General features: G+C 52.4%; 1 protein-coding gene across 1 annotated transcript; it reads right to left on the bottom strand.

Annotated features, from left to right (window-relative positions):
• Window positions 1-9325: 9325 nt before the first annotated feature.
• LOC142404072 (olfactory receptor 14C36-like) lies at window positions 9326-10348 on the bottom strand. Its single transcript, XM_075490465.1, has one exon. The coding sequence runs from the start codon at window positions 10283-10285 to the stop codon at window positions 9326-9328; it is 960 nt and encodes a 319-aa protein (XP_075346580.1). The 5' UTR covers window positions 10286-10348.
• Window positions 10349-10698: the final 350 nt, after the last annotated feature.

Genomic DNA, 10698 nt, shown 5'->3' with positions numbered 1-10698 from the left:
GCAATAAACTTGTTCATATTCTGCGTGTCACTCATAATGTAACGTCATTACAGACCCGGCCTGTCTTCTGGAGTTGTTGTTGCTGTTGTTTTGGGAGGCATTTTTTTGCTTTTATTTTACTGGTGATGATGTTGTCCACAAAGAAATGTCATTATTCATGCCACTTATGTGTCAGTATCTATGTTTCCTGTGTGATCCAGAGATTGTGTAAATGAGAACCCAGACTCTCTCTCTATTTAACCACACAAAGGTCCCTGCAGCAAATTGTTTGTCTGAGATCCTTCCTCCAAGACCTTCTCTGGAGCTGCAGGGCAGTACTTGTGTGCAGAAGTGGAGGGGAAAAGAGTCCTGGCTCAGCTGCACGGCCAGGGAGCAGCAGCGCTTGGCCTGTGCAGAGCTGCTCTCTTTTCACTTCCACACTCTCTTTCTGATCCCTTGCATTGGTGTAAGGCCTGAGCACTATGGCAGCTTGGTCACATTCCTGCTGCATGGCAGTCCTGTGATCACCGGCAAGGACAGGTCAAGGGCACTTCTGGGACAGAGCTGGCATCACTAAAAGTGTTTCCATCATGAAAGGTGATCTCCTGAGGGCAGTGCCTGACGGCTTAGGTCTTCTTTCAAAGTTGCTGTCAAGAACAAGCTCAAGAAAGTGCCCTGTTGAGGGAAACACCAGTGAACAGCTAAAGTGTGTGAGTGTGCAGGGTGGGGGCACGCAGCAGTGTCCCTTGCACAGCCAGGCCTCCAGGGACAGACTTGAAGGACCAGCAGAGCAGGGGCTGGTCTGTGACCTTGTTTGCTGGACACCCTGGGCAAGCTGCCCCAGGACAATCCATACAGACCAGCCTCTTGCAACCATCATTCCTAGCACTGGCCTCTCACCCCAGCTCAGAGAGGTTGGTTGTCACTCCACGGAGGGACACCAAATGACTAGGTCAGAAGTCCATGTTTGCATTGTTCAGAGGAGACTTAAGCATGCACATCGTGTGCGTGTGGGGAGGTGAACCCGAGTGAGCACAAATGCCATCAGCCATTCCTAGAGGTGCCATGAAGGCCAGTGGGACAGACAGTGCCTCGAGGTCACTTCCCTTTGAGAGTAACGTCCCCTGGGAAACCAACCACCTGAATGCAGCACTGGGATGTGCTTCTGTCAACCGAGGTCCCTGTGTCCATTTCTCACACCATGGGGCATCTCAGAGAGGTGCAGAGCAGGGCGATACACCGCAGGGCTGAGGTGCCTCCCAGCCTCTGGGAGTGGCAAGAGGAGGCCAGAGAGTCACCGTGCCTGCTGCAGTGCACTGCCTCCGCGTGTGCAAGGGAAGGACTCGTGCCTCTGAAGTTGGGCCCTGTGTGCATGAGGAGTGCATGAGTTCAGCTGAGATGTGGACACCTGACAGGGCCCTGCCATTTCTGTGTGTGACTCCAGGAACAAACCCCACTGTCCCAGTGAGATTCATCTCACGTTCCTTGGAACAGGTCATTGCAAATGCTCCTGTCTGCTCACGTCACCCTTTCTGGATTGTGCCCTCAAATGTGTCAGAGCAGTCAGAGAGGTTCTGGGGTCCTTGCAAAAGGCAGACATCAAACCTTTCTTCCAGAAGGGCAAGAAGGAGGATTGGGAGAATTACAGGCTGGTCAACCTCACCTTGGTTCCTGAGAGGTGATGGGCCAAATACTCCTGCAGCCATTTCCAGGTACTCGTAGGACAAGAAAGGGACTGCAGAAGCTGTATCGGTTGGGGAAAGAAGGGGATGTTTTGTACCTGGACCCTAGCAAGGTTTATGTCATGGTCTCCCGTAGCCTCTGTACAGCCAGATTGGTGGTATCTGGGCTGAAGGAATGGATGATGTAGTGGGTGGGAAGCTGGCTGGTGGATCAAGCCCAAATGTCACCCGTGGTAGAGTCCTACTGGCGGCCACTTAACATTGGTATCCCTCAGTGCAAGCACTTGGGCCAACACTGTTGAATGTCTCCATTAACTGCCTGTACAATGTGACGGAGTGCCTTTCCAGCTCCTTTGTGGATGATGCCAAATTGGGCAGGGCCCTTGAGCGACCTCATCTGGTTAACGCTGCCTTGAGCAGGACAGCCGGACAGGATGATGTTCAGGGGTCTCTTCCAACCGGAGTTATTCTATGATTCAATGGATCTTTTCCTTGGAGAGCTTTCTGAAGACAGAACAGACAGAGGAAGAAGGAAAAAAAGAGAGGCAGAAGTAGAGATATAAAAGGCACCAAGATAAATGCAGCAGTTCCTCTGACAAACATTTCTCCACTCAAACCGTTGTTAGGAAATCTATGAGATAAATGTGATGGAACAAGCTTACTTTTATCTGCTCACGTACTGGGCCACAGGGAGGGTGATGGTTGGGTACGGTATCACATGGTCAGTTGTGTCTCGGGAACTCATAATCCAGTAGGAAGCCAATGGCTGTGAAGGGGGCTGTGAGGTCACTTCTGCCTCTGGAGGTGATAGGCCAACAGCAGGAATGTGCCTGGGAAAGGGACTGTGAGGTCACTTCTTGCTGAAACAGCTGATAGCTCAGCCCTTGACTCATGGCGGGGGTTTGTGCTTTTAAGCTCACATCTGCCAGGGTCTCTGACAGGCCAGCAGAAGGCACCTGGTTGGCACATTGACTGGGAGATCCCCTCTGCCGAAGGACCTAGGCTCGCTCCAGGAAGGGGGCTTACGTTTTGGTTGTCCTGTCTCTCCTGCCTGAGTACACGATGGGACAGCAGCAGGCACGCAGCTTGGTCGTGTCTATCCGAGAAGCTGAAAGGCTCGCAGCCTTGGGAGATGATGGTGAGGTTACTTGTGGGTGGTCAGGTGACAGGCCAGCAGAAGGCTGATGGGTTGGGATGCCTGCTTGAAGGGTTGTTTCCCAGATGGTGGAGCTCTCCTTGGACTTAGGAAACAGCAGGAGAGAGAAACCCTGCCACACAGTGCAGCTTGGAAGGTGGAGATTGGGCATGAGGAGGAAGAAATGTCACTCAAAGGGTAGTGCTGTGGTACATGAAGTCCTCCAGAAGGAGTATGAGATCAGTCCATTTATTTGTGTTTCAAGGAAGAGAGTGTGAGGGTGGACAGATTTCAGTGAATGTATGGAAATGTCGGGGTGAGAGCAAAGTGAGGAAGCGAGATGGGTGTCTCCAGCCTGCAGGGCAAAAGAAGCAGCTGTGGGACAGCGTAGGACAACCTGTGGTGGAGATGGCAAAGAGCGCTGGCAAGGCTGGAAGTCATGAAGACAACCCAAGGCTTTTTCCACTTGACTATGGCAATTGTCTGTGCCACCAAGGCCTATGAGGAGAGACGTTGTCCTGAGGCACTGGGGCCTCACTGCCTCCTTGCACAGCCCCAGCAGGGCTGGGAACTGTCACAGCGTTGTCCTTCCCTCAGCACCACACACCCCACATCCCACTGCCCCAGGAAGAGCCCTGAGCACTGTGTGAAGGACAGGAGCTGCCTTCCCCGGGGCTGGGGGTCAGAGCTTGGCCTTTCTGCTTCATAGAACAAAGCCAGGGTTTTCTCAGCATCTCAGCTGCCTGCACAGTGCCTTTGCCTACCTGTCATCATGGCCTCCAGTTGTCTGCTCTAACGAGTCCCTGGGGAGGCTTTGTCAGTAATGGCCCTCAGTGGGGCTCATTAATGCTTCAAGGTACTTCGGGTTTGGCTTTTGGTGTTGACTCTTTGAGAGGTTTGTGCAATCTCCTCTCAGTACCTGAGGTTCCAGGACTCAGCACCAAATGCCCCATGGGGCTCATTAAAATAAAGCAAGTCCTAACGAGCTGTGCGCCTTCTTGTCATTTTCTTCTAGACTTGTACAGTTAATTAGGGAGGTTTCCTAGTGCACTGCTGGAGAAAGATTTCAAAGAACTTCTAATAAACATGATCTTTTATTTTAAAGGGTGTATTTTATTAATTTTCAGTTTAGAGAAGAGACAATAGGAGCATTCTCTGTTTGATATTCATCCAGGGTCTCTCCTAAGGAGGTCTGCACTGGTAGGAGAAGCTGTCCCTTGAGGTCTGACACAGTATGGACAACCTTGCTCCTCACCTCCCCAACCCCATCATGTCTCTCATCAGCCACCTGGGACTTGTGTCCCTTTTCCTTACATCAGACCTCTCCTCTGCAGTCTGCAGCTGGACGGTACACCTCCTTCGTACCAGCTCCCACCGCTTTCCTTAGAGACCTGGCTGCACAAAGGCAAAGAGGGATTTTCTTAATTTTGAACAAACAAAATAAAACTCATTAAGATTCACCATTCAAATAAAACACACTCCTCAAGTGTATGCCAAGTACAAGCTGCCACCCATGAGGTTCACCTCCCACAAGGCATAATCATGCAAGAAATCTTTTAGACAGAAAGGAAATTATAAACTAAACACAATTAAAGAGTTGGCTCTTTAGACCAAATTAGACAGACTACTGAACGATAGGCAGGCTTTTAACTCCCTGAAGCTCAAAGCAGCTACTGGATTGTTGAGGGGTGCCTGAATGACCAAAGAGTAAGGGGAAGGGAAATCTAGAGAGCAATTGCCAGTGTTTCTGTGCAGATGGGCTGCTGGAAAGGTGACTTCAGACCTGGTCAATTTAGTTAGGACAGGTGGAATATGTGAAAGATGAGGGAGGTTAAATGCATGGCCTAACAGACAGAGTACTGACCATGCAACTACAGAGGAAGGTCAGTAGTGCTCCTCTTGCTATTAATGCACATCCTGAAAACCCCACATTTTGATCTCATGGGAAAACACCGACATTTTATTAAAAGTATTCAGTTGTTTCAGCTGATGAGGTCACGCTTATACTTGCAAACACGTGTAAAAATTCCTCAGCTTTTCAGGCAGAGCTCTGCTGTCTGGCCATCAGTGTCCAGTGCCAGCTCTGAGGACCCGGTGTCTCTGCAGTAGGTGCCTGGGACGGGCAGCTGTCACAGAGGACCTGCTGGAGACGAGAGCCCCTCGGAAGCTGCAGCTGGAGCCTGGGCAGAGGGTCCCGGGGCACCTCCACTGGCACCACATGCCCCTGTCCCTGTAACTGCATCCCACCACAATTTTATGATCTCTTCCCTTTGCAAACAAAGGCAGTACACAAATCCCCCAGAGATCAGTACATTAAAAGAAGACAAAACAAAGCCAGGAGGAGAACAACATCAACGGTGTTCGAAGCTTAAAGTTGCAACAGGACTTTTCCTTCACTCTACATCTTGCATTCTATTTCCTTGTTGCTTCATTTTTGTCAAATGTTCTCAAAATTTCCATCATACTGAGGCCTGCAGCATTAAGAAAGATAATTTTTGTGTCTTGCACAGAGCCCAGGGCCTCTAAACACTCCCTGCCCTGGACTGTCCATGCCACCCCTAACTCTTGGCACAGAGTGAGTCACGCTCGGAGGTGTTGACCACTCTTGCCTGATGGAGGAAAGCAAGGTACAAAGCTTCAGGAAAACGTTCTCCTCTTTCTGGATGGCCAAATTTGCACTAGTCTCATCAAATCTGTGTTATCTGTCTTCCTATGTGAGTATATGGAAAAACCTGTATTTATGTATAGGTCAATGTATAGAAAAATGTGTAGGTGTGTCCAGTTACTCAGCAAAATACATTTCCTACCAACACTCTCAAAGGAAGCATCTTTGTTCCGAGGCATTACTGTCTTTATACTGTCTTTGTCACTCCGTCCCCTGCCCCACGGGGCACTGGCACCAGGTTTCCCTCAGCTGCCTTCCTTGTGCTGACAACACATTCAGAGAAGCCCTTCTGGGGGCCCTCCCCATGCATGGCCACTTCCAGCCACCGCTGAGCTTTGGCTCTGCTGGCTCCATCCCTGCACCCCCAGGCCAGGTGCCTGTCTGCCTCCTGCGCAGCCTGGTCCCCTCCAGCGTCCCTGCTCTTCCTTCTGCAGTTTGACCTCCTAAGTCAGGGGGGTCCCTCTTCATCCACGCTGACCTCTTGTGGGCCCTGCTCCACTCCCTGCACTTCAGACGGGCTTCTTCCTGGGCTTTGAGGATGTTGTCCCTGAAGATCCAGGGGGGACTCACAGCCCCTTTGTCCTCCAGGACACTCCAAGCCGTTCCTCAGCTAACTGAAATCAGCTCTCCTGCAGTCCTGCACTGTCATTCTGCTAGGTGTCCTACTTCTCCACCAACTCATGGGCATTGCAGCCATGGCTGCCCTCATCCTTCCCATCCCCAGCCAGAGCCACCTTGTCTGTCAGTAAGACACCAGCCCTCGTTAGCTCATCGAGTGTCTCATGTGTCAAGATGTGGTCTTCCACATCCTTCAGGAATCTCCTGGCTTACTTGTGCCCAGACCTGATGCCCTCCCAGCAGACTGGGGGGTGGCTCAACTTGCCACGTAACTGAGGACCTGTGACCATGAGGCTTCCTCCAAGGCAAGGCTTTGTGCACGCCAGCCTCCCCTTTGCCCAGAGCTCAGCTCCACCTCCTCACACACCTGCCTGCCTTCCTGAGGAGCCCTTGCCGTCCATGGCTGCCCTCCCACCACTCGAGCTGTCCCACCAGGGCTCTGCAGTCCCCGTGGGGAGCACGTTGCTGCCTGCCCAGCAGAAACGACAGCGCTGTAGAGGGGAGAGGAGAGGCAGGCAAAGGTGAAGGGTTCTGGGAGGTTGGCGGGGAGGCTGCTCCTGTTGCTGGAATCGGGTAATGCAAGGAGAGGCAGCGTAGCTGGGAGGTGGATTTTGAAGTCACTTCTGTGGAAAGAACCCAAGTGGCCAGGTGCTGAGGCAGGCGCAGTGATGTCGCCTGGAGTGTCGGAAAGCCCACCCAGCAGTGCTGAGAGCTTGGGAGAGGGGGGATGCAGAGGACGGTGAAGGTGACATGGCTGGGAGGTGACTGAGACGCCATTTCTACTGCAGTAACCGGACTGACTTGCGGCAGGCAGGCCGATACTGTGACATCACCAAGTGCATCACAACCCCAAAGCCACACAGATGACAGCTCAGGCAGTGGAGAGGGGTAGAGGTAGGCAAAGCCAACGTGGTTGGGCTGTTGCTTGTGAGGTCACCTCATGACAGCAATGTGATTGGCCAGGAGCAGGCAGGCATCATGAGGTCATCAAGGACACCAGATGGGACGGCTGCAGACAGATGACTGGGCCCCTGGTGAGGCCCTGCCCTGGGGTGAAGCCACCTGTACATGCCATGGGAAGCTATGGGAGGTGGCATGAGAACCTGCAGGATGTGACAGAGAAGAGCGTGAGAAGGGACCAGAAGTATGGGCAGCACCGTGTGTCCCGGCTGGGTCTCGCAGGAGGCTGCAGACATGAGGAGTGGCCAAACAGCAGAGAGGAGAGCATTGGGGACCTTCTGGGCAGTGAAGTCTTCCAAGGCCATCAGTGCCTGGGGAAGCCATCAGTGATGCCACTGAAGTCCCAGAGGACCTAGGCAATGGTATCCAAACTATCACATTTGGGTACAAATGGAGAAAACCTTAGACCATTGGGGAACAAGTAGTTGCTGAGGGTTCTGAATTGGGGAGGAGACTGGGGCAGAGAAAGGGAAGGAGCAAGGTGGATCGTGGAAGCAGCAGCCTGTGGAAGAGGGGGCAGGAGGGGGCTGCAAGGGGCCAGCTGCCCATGGGGAGGTGGCTGGTCAGTGCCGGTCTGGCCAAACCCTCTGCCTGGTGACCGTGGTGTCTCCTGCTTATGATACTGGTTTCAGTTGGGGTAGAGTTAATGATCTCCACAGCAAGTGGAATGGGGCTACGTTTTAGATTTGTGATGAAAACAGTGTTGATAACACGCCAGTGTTTTAGTCATTGCTGAGCAGTGCTTGCACAGCGCCAAGGCCTTTTCTGCTTCTCACGCTGCCCCGCCAGCGAGTAGGCTGGGGGTGCACAAGGAGTTGGGAGGGGACACAGCTGGGACAGCTGACCCCAACTGACCAAAGGGATATCCCATACCATAGGATGTCACGCTCAGGAATAAAAGATGGGGGGAAGAAGGAGGGAAGGGGGAACGTTCCGATTTATGGGATTTCTCTTCCCAAGTCACCGTTACGTGTCATGAAGCCCTGCTTGCCCAGAAATGGCTGAACACCTGCCTGCCGATGGGAAGCAGTGAATGAATTCCGTATTTTCCTTTGCTTGCACACACAGCTTTTGCTGTCCCTGTTAAACTGTCTTTATCCCGACCCACGAGTTGTCTCACTTTTACCCTTCCGATCCTCTCCCCCACTGTGCTGTGGGGCAGTGAGTGAGCAGCTGTGTGGTGCTGAGCTGCCTACCAGGGTTAAACTACACCCTTTATGAAACTCTGCTCCTGGCTGTTTGCTGTGTGAGTGGGCTCACTGTTGTGTGTGTGTTTGGGCGTGAATGTATGTACGTGCTGTGCTGGTCAGTTCTAAGGGGGGCTGGCAAGGAGGACGAGGAGACCAGGACCTGGAGAGACCCAGGGCTGGAACTGCCAAGCGGGTAGTATCTCTGAGTGTGGGCAGACCCAAAGCCCAGGCCCACACTGGAGGGACCGCGGGGGTGTGTAAGCCTGCAGGTAAGTTCTGCCGGGAATGTAGGGAGCACTCGTGCAGCCTTCACACCACATAAGCCTGAGAGGGGGAACGGGATGGGGCCAGCTGTGCTGCTCGTGGCTGTGCAGGTGCTGCTGGTGGTGTGGTGGCTGTAAAGGTGCTGTTGCCTGTTGGAGCTGGTCTGTGTAGGGTTGGCCGTGTCCATCTTTGTTTCCTTGCAGACACCTGGATTTAGTGCTTTCCCTTGGGTTGACTCCACCTTGGGCCACCTCTCACTTTGTGGGGCTCCAGGCAGTGACCACCCCAGGCACCCGCGGTCCATGCGTATGTCGCGGGCTCTCCAGGCAGCTCCAGATTCCTCTCCTGGAGGATGTCCTCTGCCCTGTCACGCACTGGGACAGCGCAGTATGACAGCATCTCGGTGACTGTTCACCATCTCCACTGTCAATAGACAACACCACGTGTCCTCAATCCAACCCTTGTTCTCTAACAGCTACCCACGTGACAACGAGCTTTTTACTCAGGACCTTTTGCAATGAAATTCCTGGGCCTGTTGTTGAGATCAGCTGTGGAAGAAGAGCCAAACCTTGAGGAACTGCATGGGGGAGATGTCATTTTATTACAGAGATGCTATGAGAGGGTCAGCTCTGAAACAGTGTTAGAAAAACATTTATCCAGGTTTCAGGGGAGAGGGACAGAGAGACGGGTTCATTTCTCAGGAGAGGGAGCTGAACACAAATGATTATGTAGGAACATAATAACCATAAATAATAATAGAGGTACTGCTGACAAAAAAATCAAGGATAAAACCAGAAAAAAAGTACAGGCCTGCATAGGGATAAACTAGATATCATTTGTGAAGAGTGTTGGAAAATTTATCAATATTGACAAACATCCGTGAAATCACCTTCCTAATGGAGTCCTTCAGCTCCTGGTTCCTCATGCTGTAGATGAGGGGGTTCACTGCTGGAGGCACCACCGAGTACAGAACAGCCATCACCAGATCCAGGGATGGGGAGGAGATAGAGGGGGGCTTCAGGCAAGCAAACATGGCAGTGCTGATAAACACGGAGACCACGGCCAGGTGAGGGAGGCACGTGGAAAAAGCTTTGTGCCGTCCCTGCTCAGAGGGGATCCTCAGCACGGCCCTGAAGATCTGCACATAGGACAGCACAATGAAAACAAAACACCCAAAAGCCAAAGCAAAACTAACCACAATAAGCCCAACTTCCCTGACATAGGAGCGTGAGCAGCAGAGCTTGAAGATCTGGGGGATTTCACAGAAGAACTGGTCCACAGCATTGCCGTGGCAGAGGGGGATTGTCAGTGTATTGGCCGTGTGCAGCACAGCAGTGAGAGACCCACTGCCCCAGGCAGCTGCTGCCATGTGGACACAAGCTCTGCTGCCCAGGAGGGTCCTGTAGTGCAGGGGTTTACAGATGGCAACGTAGCGGTCATAGGCCATGATGGTGAGCAGATAAAACTCTGCTGACATCAAGAAGGGAAAGAGAAAGACCTGGGCAGCACATCCTGCATAGGAGATGGCCCTGGTGTCCCACAGGGAATTGGCCATGGATTTGGGGACAGTAGTGGAGATGGAGCCCAGATCAAGAACAGACAGGTTGAGAAGGAAGAAGTACATGGGGGTGTGGAGGCTGTGGTCGCAGGCTACGGTGGTGATGATGAGGCCATTGCCCAGGAGGGCAGCCAGGTAGATGCCCAGGAAGAGCCAGAACTCCAAGAGCTGCAGCTCCCGCGTGTCCGCAAAGACGAGGAGGAGGAACTCAGTGTTGGAGCTGTTGTTGGACATCTGCTACCTCAGGGCATGGGGACCTGTCCAAGGAAGAGAGGTCATTGACAGGTTAGGATAAACATCTTGAAATAAAACTCAAATTTTCTCACAGAAATGCTCAAATTATCTTATTCTTTGGGAGCACATTCATTCAACTCCTTTTGTAGAGCTCCTTTGGTTGCTTGTTGAGTGTACAGTGAGGAGCAGGGTCTCAGCTGTGGGCTCCAGAGGAGACACTCCTGCCCTACAGTGGGGCGGGGTGAGGATTAGGCATTCCTGCTCACAGCTTAGGTCAGATGTTACCCACTCATAACCGTAAGATTACCAGGGGATTGTTCTTTGGGAGCAAAAAGAGCATTTTTACTGCACTGGGAGTGAACAGCTGTACCTGGGGAGAGACAAAAGGATTGCCTACATCTTAGTGCCCAGAG

The sequence above is a fragment of the Mycteria americana genome, unplaced genomic scaffold, assembly GCF_035582795.1.
Source record: "Mycteria americana isolate JAX WOST 10 ecotype Jacksonville Zoo and Gardens unplaced genomic scaffold, USCA_MyAme_1.0 Scaffold_68, whole genome shotgun sequence".
Classification (NCBI taxonomy): Eukaryota; Metazoa; Chordata; class Aves; order Ciconiiformes; family Ciconiidae; genus Mycteria; species Mycteria americana.
This window is presented reverse-complemented; position numbering and strand designations above follow the sequence as displayed.

Excerpts from the sequence above, each read along its gene's own strand:
- LOC142404072 (XM_075490465.1), bottom strand. The coding sequence starts at position 10,285 with ATGTCCAACAACAGCTCCAACACTGAGTTCCTCCTCCTCGTCTTTGCG.